We start from the raw sequence: 24,538 nt of genomic DNA on the forward strand, positions 1-24,538 counted from the left end.
TGCCAACAATACATTTCCTTGTCATCATCCCTGAAATCTCCATATTTATTATCATCAACTGACTATCACTGCACCTGACTTCTTTATTTCAAACCTCAGTGTAAGAATGATGAAACTGTTTATGTAGCTGCTGTATTAAATCTCTTTTTGGTATTTATCCACTTAAACATGTTTTTTGATACTCTGTCTCCAGTGAATTCTCATTTATGCTTCTTTACTCTCAATAAGCCAGAGCCTAATATGTTACCACAGAGCTGTGATCCAGAACAAATTGAAGACTTCATGTGGGTAACCTGCTCAGAGACACTAATGGTTTGTTTAATATTTCATAGATATGTCAATTATAAATTCAGTTCATATTTGAAAGGCTTCTTTGCACAGCACTAAAACACTTTACATTTCCTGTAAGGTCTTTATGAGAACTGAAAGGCAAAGGTGAATCTGAGGTCACATGGGGTTGCATCTAGACATTTCCCTATACTGGCTCCAAAAGATCTGCATCCCAAGAGCAGGCATGCACTCTCTGTGGCAAAATTCCCATTTAGGAGCTTGACCCAAACATCATCAAAGTCAGTGGATGTAACTCAAAGCAAATTCAGGTACAGAATCACAGATTTTGCACAGGTAAGTTTGAAAAGTTTCCTTTTACTTGAGAATTCGGTATCTCCAGGTGAGCCTTAGGTATTTTTCATGGTAGCGAAGAATATGAATGTAAGGTTTGGGTGCTTTGAATATCCAGCTCAGGTAGCGGGTGAGAACATGCCCCAGTCTGCCCTTTGTGCTTGGATTTTTATTTTTATTTCCTTGTGAATCTCAGGTAGAGCCTGCAGAGAGAAAGAGAGTTGGGTGTGCCTGGGACTCTTCAAGGGGCTATGGAAACACTCCTGCACAGCTGCGGTCAAACATCTGTTCCACTATTAAACTGACTGGTCTACTATACAATTAAGCATAAGGTAAACCTCCCAGGGATCTTTGTTTCTCCTCTGAATCAAAGAAAGGAAAATCCCAGGGTAAACAGACATTTCTGAGAACAACTGGTACAAAGACCAGGGAAGTCAGTGGAAGACTTTAAATCAGATTTTGACATAATTACTCCCAGAATCAGGTCAGGCTTCACAGACTTGAGCAGTTTTCTGTTACTCTCTTAATATGGTTCTCCTAGCACCCTCCTCTTCTTCTCTACTACCTTCATTCAAATATGCCCTGACTAGCAGCTCATTTGTACTGATGGCTTAGTCCTTTCTTCCTCATTGTCAAATGGTTTGTTTACCTTTCAGAAACTGCAGCAAGCACTGGTTACCATTGTATCGTAATGTAAGGAAAACTTTTAACACATGCAGAAGGGGGGAGGGGGGAGAGAAGTTGCATCAAAATAGATATACATATATATTTGTACCTGTTAATTATTTAAAACTATTACTCAGGAGTTAGAGTAACCTTTTAAATGGTCCAGTGATCAATGTTGTAACAGGTAGTCTTTGTAAAGCGGATAGGGCCAGATCCCAAGAGGCAGTGAGCACTCTTGACTGTAACTGATGCTGATAGGAGCTGCTAGTACCCAGTACAGGCAGTGACCTTCATCACGATAGGTCATTGAATAAAACATTAATTTAAAGCATCCTGGAGATGCTGTGTGTGACTTGATCTCTATTAATTTCATCACTGTCTCACCTCTGGTGTTCTTTCGGACACACTGGAAAGCAGTTTTAGCTAATGATCCACAAGACAGTCTGCTTTCCCTCTTTAAGTAGAACAGTCTAACCTCGTGTTGAACAGCTGTGCTTTGTCTGCACTAGAGCATTTGTTCTGTCCAAGTGACTAATTCCTCCTTTCACAAGAAACACTAACTTACCCAGTCCAAATGTTCAAAACTAAACCTGACCATCCTGTCAGTCATGTGGTAAGGAAGCAGACCTGTGAAGGGTCAATTTATTCTCAGTAATTCTGACATGTAGCATAGTCTCTTCAATGAAGACACAAAAAGAGATGCAGGAAAGAACATGAGTTGCCTAACCAGAAAGCCTCCCACAAATGACTCTTATTTTTATCCTGTGCAAGAGGAACATCAGCTTTCAATCTGACTGCACACACAGATTTCTTTGTTAGCACATTGGTAAGAGGTGATATTTTCAGCTGTAGGGTGAACATCTGCTTGTTTGCGCCCCCCTTCTTTGTCTCTTTTACTTGTGACAGTTTCAAAATGACTGAGTACATACAAGCAATTCTTTCTTCATTCAGGAAAGGGAATTTTAAACACTGTACAAACAGTAACAAGCAATTAATATTCTGCAGAAATCAACCTACTTTATCACAACAGAAGAGGGCAACCTAATACCATCTCACTGTTTTGCGTCCACTGTCCCTTCCTCATGCCCCTCATCAAAGCAGAGTGTAGCACCTTGTCAACAGTGCTAAAGTGGATGAAGAATTTATATCCAAGAATCTTTTCAAAGCTAGGAGCATCACTCATAATACCCATATTTTCTTTCTTCTCCCACATTTCCATTTCTGTTTGGATATGATTGTAACTGATGAAGTACCTCCTACTAGTTTTTTTTTTTTATATATATATTTTGGTAGTAGTCGTGGTTTTGGGGGAGGTTTGTTTGATTGGTTGGTTGTTGTGTTTTTTTGTGGTTTTTTTGTTGTTGTTGTTTTTGGTTTTTTTGTTTTGTTCTGTGTTTTTTTTTTTTGGGGGGGGAGGTTTGTTTTTTGTTTTTTTATTAGATCATTTGGATTCTATTTAAGACAACTTTTCTCTTTTGGGCACTAGGAGAAGCAGAAGGTGCAGGTGCTGAATTGCCACAACAGCAACAGAGGTGCCTACTGTCCTCAAGCACGTGAAGTTCTAGGAAGATGTAGGCATAGTTTAAAGGGTTCAAAAAGTACCTAAATGAAGACAATGAAGAATAAATAACAGCTGAGAAAAAAAGGAAGAAAAAGAGAATTATGCGTAGATGATACCACTATGTTTTGCACTATTAGAGATTTAAAGTACCCATAATCCCCTAAACTGATCATTGTAATGAAGTTTGCTATGAAGCATGAAGGTATTTTTGGATTTTTCCACTTTTGTTTTCACCTTTCAGAGGTAGAAGTATGAAAAGAGCCTGGAAATATCACCACAAACAGAGTTGTAAGGGTAAAATTGAGAAATACATGCATATTTATGGTAATCTGAGGTACCACTGCTATATTTGTTGCTTGGCTGTATCTAAATAGAAAGGATGCAGGATGAAATGGAGAGTCTTTGGAAGGAAATGCTTGTAAAGAAGAAAACAAATGAAATTGGAAATAGAAAGAAACAGAAGTAAAATAAACAGAAATAGTGGAGCCCTTGATTATTACTCAAGCAAAGGGGGGATGTGCAATCACATTCATCTGAATGCAGAATGCTAAATATATTTACTAATATAGTAGCAAACCAAGTATCTAGTAGTTCACTCAAGGCAGGTTTTGAAATTTATCTAAGTATCAAAGATGCAGGTACGTGCCTGGCACATTCTTCCATGGCATGCACATACATAATACATTAAAGGGGAGTCTCAGAGCAATCTTTTTGTTACTCGGGATAATATATTTTAGTTACTGTACAAATAATAACAGCAAGCCATTGGGATCCCTTAACTGCTGAAAATATGCACCTTTTTGTGCCTCAATACTTGTTTAATCTGTTCACACAACGCTTTTTACACGCCAAGCTTGTATCCGTGCAACTATATTGGTAGAAGTAGTAACTAGATGAAACAAATGAAACCCCAGATTGTGGGCATAGTTCAGCAAGGTCAAATCAACCAGAGCAAACTGAAGCATTCAGCAAGAATAAAAGGAATCAAACCAGAACATGCTGCAATGAAGTGATGGAGGTAGAAGGAAGGAAAAATCATTACCCCTAACCTATCTCCTCCGCATATGCCCAGCCTTGGAAGAGTAAAGGAAAGAGTATTGAACTCCAAGTCATGGGAAAAAGGTGCATTACTCCCTCTGCACATGCTCTTGAAGTAAGACAATAGGGAGATATCAGCTAGACCCTCCAGAAAGTAAGAGCAGCCAAAACAGGGATCTCTGCAGATCCTAACAATATCCAGCAGTGCTGACTGTACGTTTGCTACTGTAACTGTTTCCACCTTTGCCATTCCCCTTAATTTCTCTGTATACTTCCTATCTTTGCTCTTTTTCCTTAGCCTTTCTCAACAATATCAGATTTAATTCATTCCCTCTTCATAAAGAGCATTCCATATTCCCCTGAAATGACATTTGTTATCACCCTATTGTCCAGCCTGTGCTCATACTACTTTCCCATAATCTAAATACTATTAGGTTATATACTCTGTACTACTGGGCATGCATTTATACTCATCTGGATAGTGCTTAATTACTACTAGTTCTTTCATCATTACTATAATAAATATATCAGTACAGTAAGTGATAACTATAATTGTACAAACACAATAAACAATAACTGCACTGTAAAAACACTTTTAACAGAGTACAGCTGTAACCTCACTAGGCAATTGCATAATTCTAATTGCATTATTTTTTCTTTTCTGATTTAAGCTGGTGCAAAGAGAACGTCAACAATCCCAAAGAAATATTTCAATGTTATCCTATACCACAAAGCTTAGTCCTGGATGACTGTAAATAGATCAAAAGGAGAAGGAAATATAGCTCTGTAGCAATTAATTCTGATGATCATCCTGATTTTCTATCATCATCAGGACATACAGTACTGATGTAGTTAATACCCACATTTCATCACCTTTATTTACCTAGTTCAAATGACCACTTTTATGGCTAGGTTGGCTATGGTTGTCTAAAGTAAAGACAGACTCTCTGGTTTCATAGCAAATCACTATGCTCACCTGCTCTGCGTCATGCCCATGTGGTCTAACTTACTGAGAAAATAGCACTAACAGAGTTTTCTCAAATTCAACATTCATTAAGAACTTTCCCAGACACAGAGTTTCCAGTGGCTAATATATTTATTAATTAATCTGAAAGCACAGAGGGTCTGTAGGAAATAATATTTTAACCAAGTAGGATTTATTTTCTGTTGAATACTAGAGAATAGGTTCCATGTATGGACAAAAAATTGATTACAGAGCAGTACCTAAGTATGGTTTTGACCAACAGACGGGAAGATAAATCACAGGTAGCTGCCAGAATTCATATACTGTAAGAATAAGAAATGCTGAACTCACAAAAGAGATATACAACTGTATACATTTAACACTGACACACTTCATATTCCTGGAGTATGAAAGTAGCCACAAATCCTGTAAAGTGCTGAGCAAGAAAGTGGGTAGACCAATAGATTCAACACAATGTCAATACTAATATAGTCCAACAGTGATATGAATACAGTCCAATGGAGACATGACACGGCACAAGAGGACACAGGATCAGAGCCATTATTTCTATTCAGAATCAAGCCAGGTGGCTCACTAACAATATTCTGCTGGTGGAACACACACAGCTCTTCACTCAGCATTTTAAACTGTGCACATAAGTAACTTGTATACAAATATGTACCAGAAAACAATCTGATAGAATATTTATAGCTTATATTCCTCACCTGTGCTTTTGAAATTCCTACACCATAAGCATGGAAGACAGTAAATTAGTCACCATTAATACAAAAAAAAAAAGATACAATGATACTTCTGCACTTCTAATATAAATATTTTCATGTATTATAATAAAAAGACAAAATATCATTTATCAAAAATTGCAATTGTATTCGTCCTTCAAAAATAAGTCTATTCAACTGTATCCTTTTTATTGCAATTGGCCATTTGGATTACAGTCTGTAAGAGTAACAGGGTAGCAGCTTTTTTAGCCAGTTCAGACTGACAACGATCCTAGGAAATTAAATTGTAAAAAAACAGGGCATCTTTTCTTGTGTAATCAAAATTTCTCCCTGTGCCACTTAAAGCTAGATGAGCATCTTAGGAGCAATGCTACCCCACTGCAGTCAAAAGCAGGTTTGTTATTGGCATAACTGAGGTGAGAATATTGCCTACTTGTCAGATATAAGAACAATAAGAACACATTTGCCTTTTACCCTACAACAGTCAGATCTTGCAGTCTGGACATTGCTGAGAGTTTTACCATGCAAGTACAACTGGGTTTTATTTACTTATTCATTCATTTGATACAGACTTTTCAATGGTATACACACTTCTCTGAGCACATTGTCTGTAAGCTATTAAAGACTGGGATCACATAGATTCTTCTGGAAATTACATTTTGCTTAAGATGGGCATCATCAAAAGAGAAACCAATCAAGAGAGACATTCACCATGCTCTGAGTGAGGTAATCTGGCTTCTTATGAGACGATAAAGCCATTACAGACATAGGCAGCCTCCGTAGATGGGAGACTACATACAGGAATAAAAGCTTGCTGTGCAGACCTCACATTCATGACCTCATCCAACAGATCCCCACTCAATAAAACTTATGTTACATGGTGATTATGCATCCTCAGAGGAAAACTGAGTATTTGAAAAGACAGTGGTTTATCAAAGCTCTTCTCTCCTTCCCCCAGGAATTTATAACAATCCTATACAAACTTGTATGTAGCACAACTTAATGGCATCAGCTCAAAACAAGAGAAAATCTAATACATAAATAAAAAAATCATGAAAAGCATCCCCAGTCAAGAATCCCAAACCAAACAATGCATCGAAAGTCTACAAACACAAAGCTGTTCAAAGTACCTCAGTGGCTTTGAGGTGACAGCTCTTATTCACAGCTGATAGAGCAGGAAGTTTTCACTGGAGCCTGAAACATATATTCAGCCTCTTGCGAAGACAGTAAATATCTGTTGTAAAGAGAATGGAAGCCATTCCTTTCTTAATTTACCCCAAATTTCATCAGCCTTCTTGACTACATGCTGAATATTACACAGGTAAACTGCAGAAGTACGGATAACAAAATTATAATGTTCCTTCTCCCAGTTAACTAAGATGTAAGTTTAGATTAATAAAATTTTATAAATATTTTTATATATGTGTAATAGATTTTCTGCATGCTGGGGATTAGGGATGAAATTTCAAAATTGGATATAGTATGATAATCGACTACCTTCTTTCTAAATATGGCTCAAATTCCAGGGGTGCTGAATATCTACTGGCATATCTTATCTGGAAGCAACTGAGTTTTCTTCTAAAATCCTCAAGCTCCTCCAGAAATTCCCAACAAATGAGGAAGACCTTACCAGTCCAACACGAGCGCGTTACAGATGAGGTGTGGAGCTCAGCACAATCCACGCTGTCTCTGCAAAATGCCAGCATAGGCATTTTTGCACTGTGCTTCTCAAACTGGAGCTTGAGGATGCAGAAGGACCAGCCCCTCAGCCAGGAACAGCTGGACTCAGCGATGCAGGGAATATTGCCAGTTTTCTGAAGTATGGCTTGGACACACTGAGAACTGCAGACCCAGGCTGTATCAAAAGTAATATTTAGAGTGGAATAATATTTCAGAAGTCCAAGATGCATGGTTCTTTGACCACACTTTTACTTTCAAGTGCAAGTGGTACAGATCCAGGAAGGATAAAGTACAAGGATCCTGAACTATGAGGAAGACAAAGATGATTGTTCTACAGGCATCGTTCCAGTAAAGAAATCCATACCACATTACCATGTGGCAATTGCTCCTGTGTAGCTACATCTAAAAATACTGAGCACCATCAGGGCTTCCTACTGAACAACTCAGAATCCATCTACTTACACAGCATAGACTGGAAAAGTTTGGTATTTCACTCCTGTTGCTTTGTATTCAAAGTTATTTGCTCACTAGTAGGGCAGAGGTTAATTATGTGGGTCTCAAACTGCTGTATCAAAAGGGTTATCCCTGGGGTCAATCTGTGCGCCTCCATTAAAATCATGAAATCACAACAGCTGAAGAAGTACCCTACACCACAACCACTGACTGTAAATAAAGCCTTGAAATAGATTAACTTTGTGCTAACAAGGCAATTAGCTTATTCTAGCCCTGCTTCTGTTGGTAACAATTACAGCTTCACTATTGATCTTCAGAAGCCAGGTGCGTTTTATCCACAGCACATATAACTTCACACCATAAGCCTTCCACTGAAAGGGGTGAGATTATTTGAGTGTAGAGAACTGTATGAGGACAACTGCTAAAATCCAGTACAACTGAATGATGACAGGGTACCATGTTCAGCAAAATTTATGTCCTACAGGGAATGGGAAAGTTGTTTAAGCAATTTACTATCATTTAGGTCTCAAAAGATTCATTTAAGCTGCAGAAGACAAGAATTTGTATTTTATATACAAAATGGGCTTGTATCCTCTTCCTTTCTACATTATTTGATACAAAATTTAATGTCTATTCTCATGTCAGTGAATGAGGACAGAAAATATGACAGCTGACCAGCTATGCACTGGATTGTTATTAATTTTATCTTCGCTTCCCAGGCTTATCAAAAAGATATATGTACCTCAAATATTTGATATTTTGTAACCTTTACATAATACTGATACTCTCATGAATCCCTCTGTCACAAATCCCTCTGACTTCCATATACACATAACCAATGAAAAACTACAGCAAAGGAAATTAAGAGAAAGTATTTGTGAGAGCTAACACAGAAAACTTAACCTGCACCTGAGAAACAAATTAGATTCTTTTTAAAACAGAAGTCCAAAATACTGTTCAAAATTTGTTCTGTCATTTGCTCCCAAATACAAACCTCAAATGAGCAAATATGCAGAGCTTGTTTTGTACATAGATTTTGCCCATTAACATCTCTACTCCAAACTAAGTAGCACTGGGACCATGCTTGCTCCCAGCTCTGCAGCATGCACCCTAGCAGTATACAGTCAAGTATGTTTTAAAATGTACCTATGTCTCTATTTATAGGACTTCAAGAACAGGCAGTAATGTGAGACATTTTCAGCATTTGAAGAACAAAGCCTAAACTTTCTACTGAGAGGATATTTCTCATAAAAGATGACCTGGTCCTTGTTTTACAAAAAGGTTTTATTTCTCAATAGAAAAGTATATTTAAAAACACAATTATTTGCTAAAAGCAATATAAAACTCTCCAGTTTTAACTTCATAAAAGTTTACCAAAACATAAATATTGTTTACCACTTACATTTCTATATACAGACCTTGCATTAGATAGTTAAATAGGTAGAGAGATAACTCAGAAACTAATGGCACACGACTACATGAGAATCAATTCCATGTCACACTGCACAATCACAGGAACACAAGGAGCAGCTTAAAATCCTCAGTCACTGGATTCTGCTTTGTTCTCTTTACAGCTACGTTCCTCTTTTCTCTGCAATAATGCACCAGTTTCCATGGTCATAGCAGGAAGAAAGTATCTTAAGCTCAGGCACATTCTCTTCTACCAGAGAGCACAGCTCCCCTTCCCGAAAAACATGGTAATAACGCATGAAGGCTTTTGTATCCAACATGGCACCAGTTTGGTCCCCAACAGACACTGCTGAATCCAAAGCAGAGTCAGTAGAGTCAGTTGTTGAAGTTCTTTTGAAAAACTTGCTGGGACTAGACTTACCAGCACCATCTTTATTACAACCACAGCTGTAGTCCCTGTCCTCCACTGGGCCATTTATAAATGAAGCTTCTTCACTCTTGCTCTGAGCTACGCTTTGATGTCCTCCATTTAAACTTAAATTCTTCACTGTATCTGTGGCTGGTGGCCACTGTGTTTTTTGGAGAGATAGGCTTTCCACAAACACATCATCATCATCTAAACTTTGTTCTTTTAACAGTGCCCCATGGTGACCTAAATCCAAACTGCAGTGTCGTGAATGCTGAATGGGTACAGTACTGTTTGTCCATTCTCCTTCATTTTTCAGAGGCTTCATATTGTCAGTTTGCTTTCTCAGGGCTGATTCATCAAGGGATCTGGAGAAAAACCATGAGCGGAAAGATCTTCCTAGAGCACTGTAAAATCTGTTTTCTTCTTCAGAAATTTTCATGCAGCATGCTCTGGATAAGCAATGGTCCGTATTGTGGGAATGTTTTGAATCAGTTTCTGGATGCAGATTGGTTTGGTAGCTGCAGTCAGAGATGACTACCTGTGCAGGGTGTATGTCCTGGCTTTTTACAGCATTCACAAACTCACCCTTATCTCCAGATTGATTCGATTCTGAAAAATGCCGTGAGCACAAGGCCTTGTTCCAAGGAACAAATACGTCTTGTTTCTCAAAGCGACGATTCTTTTGTTCCATAGCCCAAACATAAATCATCATCTGGCCTCCGGGTATCAATACCCTTGCCATTTCCTTGACTGCTTTGATTCTTCTTTGTTTAGTTGAGAAATGATGGATCACTGCAAAAAAAATTAAAGGCATCATGTGTTGAATATTAGTAAAGGCACAGCATTTTCATCTTCAACCTGTTTATGTGTTCAGTCATTTTAGTTGCCATATCCCAAATATCACTCACTGCAAGTCAGCGACAGTGCTGAATTTATTGGTATCACTGTGCAATTTTACCCCAGAATGCTCTCTTTTACCTTTATGTTCATTGGATAAAAATGGGAAAATCCCAAAGAAGGAAATTCATCTCATCTCAGAATATTGATTCAAGAAAAGTCAGGCATATAAGCAGGAGGTTTGTGTTTCTCTGCATCACCCATAAAAGATCATAGCATGACTAGCTTTCACTTAAATGCCTGGCCTTTAAGTGATTTAGGTAATATTAAGTCTGACTTTAGTTTTTGGGACACTTTTCAGACTTACCTTACTGAAAACAGATAATCTTTTCACCATGTAACAAATACAGCGAAATGTAATGTCAGTAAAAAGATTTTCTGTATTTTTATACCAGTACATTTTCAAAAGAGCTAGTGAGAAAATGTAGCCAAATATTTTCCATTGCTTTAATTCTGTAGGAAGGTATTGCCTTTATAGATTGTTTTGAAGGAAAAAAAATGAGAAGTATCTCCGTCTACATTGCATGTCTAAGAAGGATCATTTTTTTGTTACATTATGTTATGTTATTAAAAAATATAAAGTCAAATTCAAAATGAAACTACTGATCACTATATCTGATTTTTCTTTCCAGGATAATTTCCACATTTTCAGATTTCACTGCAATGTGAACTGAAGCTACATTTCAAGATTTACACACTGTTTCTATATTTCTAATTACCTGAAGGAATCAGTTTTAACAGCCAGAAAATAGCTAAGGCAGCTATTTTCTTTCAAAAGTCTCAGAAACATTAATTTGTACTGAGATTGGTCATGTTGTTCTATATGTCATCAGTACTAGATTTGGTTCAATCAATGACATAAAGAGGGCTGATTCCATAATTTGTTTCAAGTGGACTTGGAGCCAGCCACTTGACAGCGGCTGTTTGACAGTAACCAATTCTACTTGTAGAAATAGTGTAATTTCAACACTGCAGTTATGAAATGTGTGTCCAACTAGCCCTGTCTTTATTCAAAACAATGATTAAATTACCAAGGGGAAAAAAATGTAGCTTTTTTACCACAAGCCAAGAAAAGCATTGTTGGCAGCTGATACTAACTAGGCCCTCACAAGCAGCTGAGAACACAAGATAGAAAACTCTGAGAAGAATTCCCCAGTCTATATGGTCAATCTCTGTTTCCAGGTACTCCTGATTCTTGTCAATATTTTCTCGAACTTCGCAAAAAAAATATAAAATGCTATTTCAATTTCTTGAACAAGATGTAAAGAAAGGAACTGATATTTTCTGTCATACTGAAGTTAGGCCATATATCACCACTGAATCTCTTGCAAAATAATATCAAAACTGACAGAGACAGCATAAGCATTCGGGTTTAGTTCATCATAAAGAAGTGCCAATCAACCGACAGACTGTGCAAACTCTATCTAAGCAATTCATTCAATAGATTAAATATTCTTCATTGTTAAAATTATATATTCACTCTGGTAGTTCTGCAGAAATGTAAATCCTATAAACAGGATTATACCAGCAAATCCATGAAGAGTATTTGACTATGTACGTAAATGCTTGCTATTCTCTGGAACAGGATGAAAAAAATTATTTAGAATTAGATGGACAGAAGCATACCATGTCTCTATTCAAGAGGGATTAAAATCCATTATTGTTAAATGTACAGAAATACCATGTGAACTTTCAATCTTGTCAGGCTTATAATTGGTATAAACATTAGATAGATACGCTATCCTTCAAAGTCAGCTGATCTGATAGCACTGAAATTGTGCTACAGGACCTGAAATGTGGATATGGCTCACCAGTTAACTAACCAACATGAAAGCAAAGTAATACGGATACTGCTTGCATATTAGTCACCCTTTCTTTCATCCTGCATATGTGAAAAATGCATTTAAAAATACATTTCTATCATATTTCAAGTAGTTCATTGATTGTCACCAATATTAATTACCGTGCTTTACATTTTTGCTGATACACTGAAACAGCCTGGAAGTTCAAGCAAGAGTAGAGCTAAAAATGTAACTGGGTACTCTAACTATTCCTCATCTACCCTTTCCCAGTTTATATTTCTCAAATTATGAGTAATATTTTCAAAAAGAGAGGTCAGAGGAGTTAAGATGCTGAGATGCTTCACTCATTTTAGACAACAGGCACTTGTATGGCTCTAAATTCTTATTTTATGACTATTCTGAGAAATTTGCATTTGTAATACGTAATAGTTAACAGTTTCAAGCTCTGCTATGGAGAAAGCAAGTTTTCCTTTCAATGCATTTGCTGGTCAAAAGAGATCTGAAGGAGGAACCAAGAGTTTATCTTGACCACCTAATCTGTTTAAAATGCAAGCAGCCATGTTTACATTAGTTTTTACTTGTTTAAAATGCATACTGGAAGGAAATCTTTTCTCCACAGGGTGAACAAGACCACATATAAACAAACAAATGATCCGCATACTTCCCTGGTCAACAGTGACTCTGTGCAGTGGAACTAATTTTTTTTTTTTTCATGCTTACTACATTCATTTCAGTAATATTTGGTGTGATTCTAGGGGAATTGTTTCAAAACACTTAACTGAAATGAAAATACATGGAAAGAAAAGGTTTCCCCAAAATTCTCATTTGCTGTGGGCCAGAATGCATGTATGTTGTCTTACCTCCAATGGAAATGACTGCATTGAAGCATTGGTCCCTAAAGGGAAGGTTAAGGTTGTCACATACCAGAACTTCATCATCTTTCTTCCTTGCAATCTCTACCAATGGCCCACAGTAATCACAGCCGAGATTATACACCTGACTGTTGACACTGAGATACTTTCCAGTTCCACAACCTAAAGAAAAGAATACTAGATCAGAAGTCGCATGTTCCAAACATCTCCTATCCCTCACAAAGCAGTGAAAATAACGGGAGGGATTTCCTAAATTCTAAGGTTTCCAGGAAAACAGTATGAGGACTTGTTCCTACTAGCCTAACTGCTGCAGGGTTCGTCTGGACTGTTTGAAATTATATGATCACACCATTAGGAGTGTAACAGTTCCAACATCACCAACAAAAATACTCATGACACAGCCCTGTGTAATAGCAGGTTATGTGTATTTTTTTGTGGAATAAGGGTAAGTGCAGGTGGAAGGAGGAAGAATTGGTCCTCTGAAGCCGCTACTGCATATCTTAGAGAAGAAAAACAACCATGCTGCTTCAAACTGAGACTTTACATAGCCTGGTATCCTGTTTCAAACAATGAGCATAAACGGGCATCCAGGAAAGAGTAAGAACAGGGTAAGCATTATGACTGTTTTCCTCAATACCCTTCCAGCTTCCAACTACTTTCTGTTTAGGGGATTTCCTGAAGCCAGTGTGTTTTGTCTTTTTTAGTTAACTGCAATAGATCTCTCTTTCAAGTCCTTCCCCAGTCTTTGTTAAACACCAGTCTTCCCCAGTTTTTGCTAAAACCTCCCCAGTGCATCCCTTTTCCCTCCAAGAAGTCCCAAACAACAGCCGTCACTGACATAAGTCAGAGAGGAAAATTTTGACTTCAGATACAGACTTGAAATTAACCATGAATCATAAAATTCCTGCCATGTCGCAGACACATCCTCTTTCTGTCTTTGTGCCAATGCATTATAACGCATGTAAATGTAATGAACTCTTCCAGAATGTCTTCCACCTAAAAGTATGTCTTTTCAAGGACTGTGCTGGACTAAATTGAAATCTTTCAGAGTGTTCTCCAATACGGTATGCATAACAGGCACTTTTCAAAATTAGATTAGGAAACATTCACTGCAGTTATGGGTCAGTAGTGAAGAATAATTTCTGAAAGTTGACAGCCAAGCATCGGGGTAGCAGCTTGGCAAAGAGAACCATCTCAGTACTGGTAATTCAATTTAAAGGCCTGGAGTTATCTTTAGAAACATCACTGCTTCTTGCAGCGCTGCTGCTCTCATTGCTCTTAATGTGGTCCATTATGCAGAGAGACAGCACAGGAACTGTTGGAGAACAGCACAACACTTCAGTGGTGAAAAAAAGAGCATATTTCTAAAGCAAAAAGCAAGCACTATTCTTTGAAGTAACACTTGAGAGGAATGGAAAAGATTAATATTGTTAATGCAGTTCAAAGAATATATGAAATAAAACATGAAGCTCTGCGTGTTAATTAGAAAGTATAAATTTTAAAAATAGAATAAGGTATTATTGGTTACTGTGTTTGCAGAGGAACACATTTAGTCAAACATACATTCATTGAGAAGATTCAGTTGTTTAATACGTGGTTGTTGTTGGAGTGCTTTTTAATCACAGTGAGTTTTTGGAAGTATAAGGTCCTCTGTGGAATAGTGGCAATGCTCCCAGTACTCTAAAAATCTACATCTGCAGGAGATTCACTTTTAAATGAGTCACCAGGAGGTGGATTCCTTCACGAAGATGTTAACAATGGCCATGTTTTTGTCATATATTTTGATGAATGAACAATAATAAGGCAATTAGACAAAATGATATTTTATTCCACTACCATTACCATGCTTCATGTAAAGGTAGTAAACATTTTTTTTTTTTTTTAATAAAAGGTGGTATTAAACAGAAAAGGAAATTATCAGTTGAACATCTCATTTTGAAAATTTTGGTGCCACTAGGCAACCCTCCTCCCAAAATACATACCAAAAATTATCACAGCAGTCAGATTCCTGTAAATCTTATGAAACCTCATAAAATTAGGTACCTTGTGTGCCTTGATGGGAATATTCTTATTAACAACTGTAAGCATCTACCTTCTCTCCAGATGTGTCACATGCATTCAAAGTATTTCAGCTGAAATTGTAACAGACTGATCTTAAGCTTTCAGCAACCACTGTGATGCCTGCTGGTAAAGCCTCAAAGAACTTCAGCTAAGCTTCAAATGACTTGTATTGAGGTGACAAAAAATTTTGGCCAAGAAATACCTTGTTAAGATGGCTGTTGAATGACTGTATACCATGGGTTATTTCCTGAGATTATTAGTGAAAATGGTGCACACATATAAAAGAAAGCACATATTCAAAATAACAGCAATCGAGTATTTTTGGGGTACTGCTCAACAGCAGCAGGATAATTATATATTATCTTTGATGATGGTCTACAGCATCTTCAAAGAATGGTGTTCTCGGATAGAGTAAGGCAGATGCATAATTTTTTGTGTACGTTTATTACACTTTGCTGCCTAAAAGCATTTTATTTGTCTAAACAGTGAGGAAAATCCATTGATGCAAAAGGAGCATCTTGTTTGCAATGATGTGCTGTATAGCACTGAAGTCCTAACACAAATACAAAGCAAACACACCAGGATCTGTAAACCCCTAAAAAGTCTTGAGGTGCAACAGAAAATCAAGATATAAATTGAACATGTAGGGAAGACAAGGCCATAGCAGGAAACATGTAGGGAAGACATAGCAGGCCATAGCAGGAAAATTAGGTTTTAGTGTCTTGGTATTAAGGATTATAGGAAGATACTCAGATCATAAATTTGTTATTTTTAACAGTGATCACATCAGGTTTCTCTTACGTTAAAGCCTCGATAGAAGGAGTTTTAGAACAAATGAAAAGCATTAGATTGCAGATCAGCAGTACTTAAGCCAATAGGTCTAAAGAAACTGAAATATGAAATAATTGAGCCATTAACACCATTTTTTAAAAAGGACTCCAGGGCAATGACAGACCACTAAATCCGTGGGGAAACTGGCAGATTAAGGCTTAGCTCAGTCAAAATAAGGCAAAAATTGTATTTATTGGTTACCTGATACACTGTCAAGGAAATAAACCAAGAGGTATATGGCATCTAATATGAGTTTAAAAACAATTTTAAAGCAATCTTTAGAACAAATTTAAATGAGTTTTTAAAACAATTTCTCTGAAGGACACATATGATTAACATATAAACTAATAAAGTCTATAGACAACCTTTCACACCACCTGAAGGATTGGCTTACCTATGTCAGCAACGAGACTGCCAGGCTTTTGCTCCAGCAGAAAGTTTCGAACACGAGGCCAAGCTTTGCTCTGCAGATCATTAAAGTAGGCAGCTGTATTTTCATACACACTATGCACGTGCTGCTTTTCTAGCTGGGTAGCCTCATGTTCCATCCTGAAAACATAATGAAGAAAGATTATGTACAACAAAACACAAACTGTTGTAGCGTAGACTTCACATTTTATAGACATGCATAATTCAGGACCTTGTAAGTTCACATTCATATAATCACTACACCCATCTAACAGCCATCATATTTATAAAACGGTCCTTACTAAAAGGATCTGATTTTATTTCATGAAAGCCACGAAAAAAAATCTGAATGTATGATCTTGACTGAAAAGCATTATATAACTGCACATGCCTATTCAAGAATATGCACATTCCTAGATAAATTCACCAATCTAGTAAAAGCTTATCTGGTGCAAAAAGGAGCCTGTATTCAGCAACAGTGCAGAATGATTAAGTCCAGTAGGTAGGCAAACTATTAGTATATGTCATTTGAAATACAGACGGGACCCTGAAACCAAAGCCCCTAAATCATGCATAAATTATTTGTGGTTTATCTATCCTCTAGAAGTAATCAGTTGGTTGAAATTTTTCAATAACAAAACCATGATTTCCCTACTCCTACTCCACTATCTTCATTTCTTAGCAAAGTATTTCATTTTAATGAGTCATTTGAAGAGTGGTATCTTCTTAGACTTTTAATATTACTCCTAAACTCATGTAAAACACCAAGTGGATGTAGACACTGAATCCCTTTACACAGAATCTTACATCTTCTTTAAGATTTCTCCTCATCCAAGCATCAATCAAGTCAGACTTTAATATCTGATGGAGGTTGATGAGATCACATTTCAAAGTGTTAAAGCATTCTTCAAACTAATTCAAACTGCCTGTTTTTTCAGGAAATATTCCTTCCCATTATTAAAACAGAACTTATTTAATTGTCCAACTACTCAGCAGAGATTAAAGCCCATTTCCAAACTTCTTCCAATAAATTAAGCAATATATTATCAAGACAAAATTATAAAAGTGACTCCTTTGGCTGCATTTGAAAATGTCAGAAGCAAAGACTTCAAACACACAACAAGTTCTTCCTTTGCTATCCTTGATTTTCAAATAATATACATTTTGTAATCATAATAAAAATATTTCTTTCTGTCACTTTTACTGTTGAAATAACTTAATATGAGAAAATATTTTAAATATTACATATAAAAACAAATAATGTGAGGTCTTCAAAACACCTGTCCTACAAATACAATCTTTTTAAGTTAGAAAATGGGAGTTAAACCCCATCACTGCAAAAAATAATAAAATCATGTACTCCAAGTTAAGCATATGTGAGCGCTTACAAGAATAGTATATAAGATTTGATCCATTTCTCTGGTTTTATGTACTCTGCTGTGTAAGAAGTCAGGCCAAATTGTTACAGTTGTCACAGACTATTCTGGCTGTAGTATCTCTTAATATCTCTCTTCAAAACACTGATGTTCAATGTTTTCACAATCCTTGCATCCTTTTTTTCTGGCATGATCCACAAATTTCTATTATGATGCATTAATTCACCTTTTACTAGCCGAATATATATACCTATATATATATATACACACACACATACATATACACATAAAATTCAATAACAGGATAGTAAATTCCTAGTAGGCACATTTGCAGTGTCCTCTTGAAGAATGTTAAACTATAACAGACTGAACAAGAGAGGCAGACAGTATTAAAACACAGACTTGAAATGTTACATGTGCCAGCAGTTACTCAACCATAACTTTTTCCAGAATGCCATTTCAAGTTATGTTGTCAAATAGAACAGGTTAGTTGCAGTAATTTCAAATAATTATTCCTTAGAGTCAAAAGCCCATTCTTTTTTTCTTCTTTGACCCTTTAATAAAACAAATTGGGTGTTTCATGTCTGCTGCTATCTTTCTTCTCTGTCTCAAAACATACTCTATTTTGTTGTTCAATTGCCTAGAAATCCTCTGTTTATAAGAAGAAATTCCAAAGACTAACAATCATTTATATTCTTTTGCCATGTGATATGCCCCTTGCTCTAGTTTATATTTCATGTTTGGTTACTCTGTGGTTCAGTGTTTCCAAGTGTTTTTATCTTTCCACTTGAAGCCCTTTGTCCAATCTTTGCAGTTCTTAAAAAAAAACAAACACAAAAGCCAACTTGGACTTGACTTGGAGATGGTAAGAATTTTCCCACTGATCCAATGTTATATTGTACTTTTCCTAAAATGTCTTTATTGAATTCCAATGTAGGCTGTAATTTGGCTTAGTTTCCTACTGAATCACAAGACCAGTGTGTTTTTCCTTTAACTTTCTCATTCACTGGGACTGGTACTGAGCCTTCTTCTATACGGGACATGCTAGAGACTTCCATGTATTACAACACTGCATTAGAGGTTATTATTTTTAGATACACTTAATAAACATTGTCAATACAAAAATTTGGTTATAATCTTAGAGTAACACCAGTGTACAAATTATTTCTTTTACTGTTTCATTACAATTGCCATTTCTGCTGATTGTTTATGTTTTGTAGATAATTAAGTCACATGATGAAATTAGACTTGACAATTTGACTTTCCAGTCAAGATCCATAACACTATCAGGCTTTACTTTGCAGCACAGCAGGGAAATATCCTAGCAATAAATCTCTCCATTCCAATGTTTACGAAAGGCAAGAAACCTATGGATTCTGACCGGACCTGCAGCTCTATCAGTTTCATACAAGTCTAATGTCACTGAAAACATCAGAAATTTGGAACTATGTAACTTTACAAGCCAAACTCAATACTTCAATTTCTCTTTATAAACAAAACCAACCATTACAACTTTTTTTTTTGCCTTCAAAGTACCAGACAGTGTCTCTTTTGCACATAAATTGTTGAAAATGTTCAGTTCTGGACCGTAACTTCCAGGATAGCTGCAAAGTCTGTTTTGCAAATGAAGTAATGAAAATCCAAGATGTCTAGAAATTCCACTGCTTCAGCATCTGCTCCAGTTCTCATTTAAGTTACCTGGAAGCTGTCCGATAAGTGAGCAAAGAGGAGGAGAAGAACAGAAGGTGGTAATTATAGACACACTTTCTCCATGCTCAATTCTTCTTTTTTTTTTCTTTTGCAGTAGCTTATACTCCTGTCAAAGGGTTCACACAGAGACTTGGTGCAGAGGAGGGAGTGTGCAGTAAATTGGCACCCAGCTGTTCAGTCGCTCTGCAGCAAGTCTTGATAAGTCCTCAAAACATGGATGCAGCTTAAGAAATGTGAGACTCCTACAAACAAGCAGTTTGGATAACAAATGAAGAGCGGGATTCTCTACCCTTTCAATGCTCCCTGGTCATCAAGATTCATTCACGAGACTACAACAGGTCCTTGTTCCAGCTGAACTATGAAGTGAGAAAACTGGATGGAAGTTATAGTGTCATTTCTGTTAAACCTGTGTGGAAATGGATCACCAGTCCATTACATGTACCTGTGGTATATGAAAAAAACTATTTGAAAGTAAATAGGCCATAGCCCATTGACTCTTTCCTACATTTCTGCTTTCCTTGTCAAAAAAAAAAAAAAAAAAAAGACAAAATAAGTAAACTAAAATATTACAGCTCTCCAGGAGGTAAAAGGAATTGAACAAACATATGATATCGTATATTTTCATAGCTACACATCTCACTAAAAGTTTCCTGACTCCAAAGTAATCTAATTTCTTCCTTTTCCATTAACATTTTGAAACCTTTTAGATTATTATTTTTTCAAGGATACTGCTTTAAGGAAAGTCATGTTGCTTGGACATTTTCTATCACTGCTGAAGTAATTTAAACATGTGACCTTGAAATGACAACAAGCAAAAATTAATAATCCCAGTTTCCAACATTTTAAAAAGTCAGAATTATTTTTATTTGGGAATTTTTTTCCCCCAGACTTTTTAAAATTTGTTTTTGAAAGTGTCTGATTTGCAATTTTGACTAACTGTATGAAATACTTCAGCCTCAAATGGACAAAACAGTTGCTGGCTCCCAGATGCAAGGGGTGACCTAACACTGAAGCGCAGGAGGTAGTGTTCAGTCCAAAACCTCTGCCTCTACCACAGCCCACCCAAAGCTTTCCACACCTTCCTGCAGTTCTTCTGAATCCCTTGCAGCCCTCCTCACCCACCTCAAGTTATTCCTCCCATCCGCCTAAGATTTTCACATCTTCCCCTGTCTGCTTTAGCATGTGCTATGTCACCACCACTATTTTAATTTGATGTATAATACTGTGAAGTCTTGACCTGGCTCATGTTCAGCTCCTCCTTGCCTCTGTTTCCAGGCCAGTCACAATATGCAGAATGCATTCCAAACTTTTTGTCAATGGCCTCTTGGCAGCACCCTGTGATTTTCACGATAGTCATCAAATCCTGCATTGCTCCTATTTATCTTCAGATCAATTGCTCTTGAATAATTTGAGCCACAGGTTTTCCTTTTGTCTTCTCTCTTGCAACTGCCTATTTTCTCTAACCCTTTGATGAGCATCAGAAATTTACTCAACTCAATTTGAGAGACAGACAGGCAAGATTTCAGTCTATTTATGATGGCCCCTCTTCTTTACACTCTTCACTCTGTAACTGTGAAGCACTGTGCACTGATGGGAATACTCAATCCCATTTTGGATTAGGAGAACTACTTCAAAGATCTAGGAAATTCAGCATAGTTGTGTCTCTCTATGTTGCTACAGCAACATAGATTTTGGTTACGCATTCAACTCCAGCTATGGATGCAATAACCTAATTAATCACTGGCCTTAAATCAAACAGTCTAAACCGTGAGAGCCAGGTCTATGTCCCACAATACCCAGCTCTCCAGCAATATTATGTGCAGTTGTAGCTGATACTGACAGTAAGGTAAAAAGTGAGGTAATCCAATTTTCATTCTCTCCCTTCATCTACAGAACAGGGAAACTATCCATACAGTGAGCAATACTTTCAGGTTACTTCCAGCTTGCTTCAGACTTACCAGTCTTTTCACTCAAGTATAAGTAACCATGGAAAGCTAAGTGTACAGCCCTAATGGTCACCTATAAACCATAGTCTTTTTTTCCAAGCAAATACAAAAGTCCAGTTAATCTCCAACTGCAAAACCTCATTGCAGCCCCTCTCAAAACCAGACCTAAAATTTCTGTATCAGATCTGGGGATTGAATTTATAAATCATAGTGACAACCTCCATTCTGATTGACAGTGCTTTCTCATGTCATTAATGAAGGCAAAAAATAGGAGCAAAATACTAAATTGCTTCCAGATATGAATCATTATGTAAAACAGTTTTATTAGTAAATAAGGAATAATGAAACAAAATAATGGGAATCCTGCCGTGAATAGTTAAACTAGCTGCAATGAAAGTTTAGCAAGATGAGATGATTTGCTTACATAAGGCTAACAACTCTGGTAATTAATTTCACCCACACATGAACTGTTATAATCCCATGAAGATGCACAGCCTGAAATTAGAGCGAGGGAACTGTGTGCAGCATATCTAAAATCTTACTGAGCTAAAGTCCTGATTCAGGACGCTTCCTCCAGTAAAATTTGGGAAATTCTGAAGTGAAAAACAAAGAGGTGGGATACATTTGACAAGAATCACTGTTAGCTGAAATGCTCACGGTGAACCTAGCATTTTAAAGTAATTTTATTGATTGAAATAAAGTCACTATTAAAGTATTTCTTCTTAATAGAAAAAATAGAGAGAACCTTGCCCTAATGAAAGATTGAAAGAACTGAGGCTGTTCTTTCATGATCTTGGACTAAATAAGTTTATGGTTCAAGCTCGAGTTACTCAAAATGGCAACCATTCAGCATCACATTCATTTTGTCAGCTTTATTTTCCAGTCCAGACAAAACCTAGTATTGTTGACTGAATATTCTTGGATCAGTTAATCATTTAATATCTCCCTTGCTGTTTTGCATTTAGTGTCTTAGTCTGCATAGCTGAAAGGTTGCACTGTAACCAGATTTATTTCACTAAGTACATAAACTCCATTCTGTAGATAGGTTACATTGTGCTAAGATGACAATGCACAAATACGGACCCTTTGCCATTACAAAACACAAAAAGGAGCATACTTGTGCTGAAGTTGCACAGTCCCTTTAAGTGTCTGTTCATCTTTACTATCACATCAAAACTCATAACTCAGCTCCCAGAAAATCAAGTCCCTTCCTACTGGGGTCCCACACAGTCAAAAATCCCTGCTGCTAGATGTGCATGGATATGCATCTTCAGATCCTGTACAGAAACACTCTGTACAGACTTTAGAGGAGAAGGGGGGAACCAGGAAAAATTTGGTATACCAGGCAGAAAGAAAAATCCAATAATAAGTGGTGCTGAGAAGATTAAAATTGTCTTGTTTTTTTTTAGTTCTTCACTATTCATGTTAATTGTCACCAGGCAGCCAATACATCAGTGACAAAGAGAAAAGAACTTAGGATGGAATGGGAAAGAGTAGGTTGGGGCTTTGTAAATAGGTTCAAGGTTTTCAAAACAAGTAGAACTAAAACAGTATTTAGGCAACTAGCCTCAGATTAGCCAGTCTCGGAGCCAGCAGAAATTAAAGAGAAATGAAATTTGAGAAACTGGGCAACAGGCACAATCCCCTATCTCACGATATTCTTATAAACAAATTAGGGACTCTTGGTTTAGATGAAATTGCAGTAGAAGTTGGTACCATTTGGAAGAGAATATTTAGAATGTAGTTATCAAAAATTCGCTGTCACACTGGAAGGATACCCTGAGAAAATTTATTTGGGAGTCTGATTTAGATACTCCTTGGTGATTTCTTTGCATGATGGATTAGAAAGTTGCATTATATATGCAGATGGACCAAACTGACAAGGGTTCAAACACACTGGACGATGGCATTAGAATTCAAGTGTTTTGACAAATTGAAAAAGAAAAAAGCAAAGCATTTCATTTAGATAAGAATAACCAATTGCACAAATAAAGGCTGAGGGAGGCAGGATGGGATGACTGGCAGGAGTTCTACAGAAGTGGATCAGGGTGCTGTAAAATTCACAGATTTAACACCATCCATGCTATGGTGTTATGGTGTTTTTTGCAACAGTATGTTGCCAGCACACAGAAATAGGGCAGATACTTGCAAGTTACATAAAACTGTCCTTCTACTACAGTCAGCACTGCTGACTTATCACTTTGAGTATTATGTTTGATTTCAAGTGAGAACTATGTAGACTCACCGGAAATACTACAGAAGAGAACAATAATGATCAGAGATTATTGTAAATCTCTAAGAGATCAGAAATCAAGTAAATCTCTGGGAAAGATGTTAGTTTCTTGGATGGATCTTGTCCTCTCAGAACAAGAGAGGATCATCTTCTCATACAAAAAGGGCTGTTGCAAAGAGGGAGGGAATAATCCATTCTCCAAAATGAAACGTAGACAAAAAATAGTGGGCTTAAACTCTAGCAAGAAAGATACGGGTGAGGCATTTTAACAGCAGGAAGGACAGAAAAGCATTGGAAACAATTCTGGAGTGAAAGCCTATGTCAATGGGTTCTTAAAAACGTAAGTTAGTTAAGCACCTGTCAGGAAATACACTGATGTGATAGATGAAGCTTTAGAGGAGAGTGAGATGATGCCCCAGCATCTAGCCTTGTGAATCTGTGTGTCTATGAAGAACAAAAGTTCAATTTTTCAAGTTATAAGCAAGATTTCAGTGACCTGCTGTAGAAAAAAATGAACATTAAATGCTGAAAGGCTGCTTCGTAATACTTACTACTCTTTAACACAGGGGTTGTTTCCGCAGCTAGATTAGTACAGATATTAAACTAATTTCCTCCTGAGCTTCAGCAGGTTGGTTTGTTTCCTAAGAGACCTGCATCAGTATCTCAAAGCCCCTGGCCATGCTGTGCTATTCATAAGCTTTAAATGTAGCTGTTTTCCCTCCTTGGTCACTGTATTTCTCAAATACTTGTAAACAGTTGTCTTGTCTTCTCTCCTTATTTACCAGCAGTTAACCAAGCACTAAATATTTAGTACTTTTCACTCTCCCTGATGAATCAATCTAGGCGGTCTTTTAGAAGTA

At 36.9% G+C, this 24,538-nt stretch overlaps 1 protein-coding gene across 4 annotated transcripts in view; it reads right to left on the reverse strand.

Moving 5' to 3' along the window:
- Nucleotides 1-4,977: 4,977 nt before the first annotated feature.
- TRMT9B (tRNA methyltransferase 9B (putative)) overlaps nucleotides 4,978-24,538 on the reverse strand; it is a 122,294-nt gene continuing 102,733 nt past the window's right edge. For all 4 annotated transcript variants that reach the window (XM_042808305.1, XM_042808304.1, XM_032999261.2 and 1 more), the window contains 3 exons: nucleotides 16,400-16,554; nucleotides 13,102-13,275; nucleotides 4,978-10,334 (listed from right to left, as the gene is read on the reverse strand). In XM_042808305.1, coding sequence (XP_042664239.1) covers nucleotides 9,298-10,334; nucleotides 13,102-13,275; nucleotides 16,400-16,553 — 1,365 coding nt within the window. In that variant the 5' untranslated portion in view covers nucleotide 16,554 and the 3' untranslated portion in view covers nucleotides 4,978-9,297. The remainder of the gene's footprint in view (nucleotides 10,335-13,101; nucleotides 13,276-16,399; nucleotides 16,555-24,538) is intronic.

Source organism: Tyto alba, unplaced genomic scaffold, assembly GCF_018691265.1.
Source record: "Tyto alba isolate M040663 unplaced genomic scaffold, T.alba_DEE_v4.0 Super-Scaffold_6, whole genome shotgun sequence".
Lineage (NCBI taxonomy): Eukaryota > Metazoa > Chordata > Aves > Strigiformes > Tytonidae > Tyto > Tyto alba.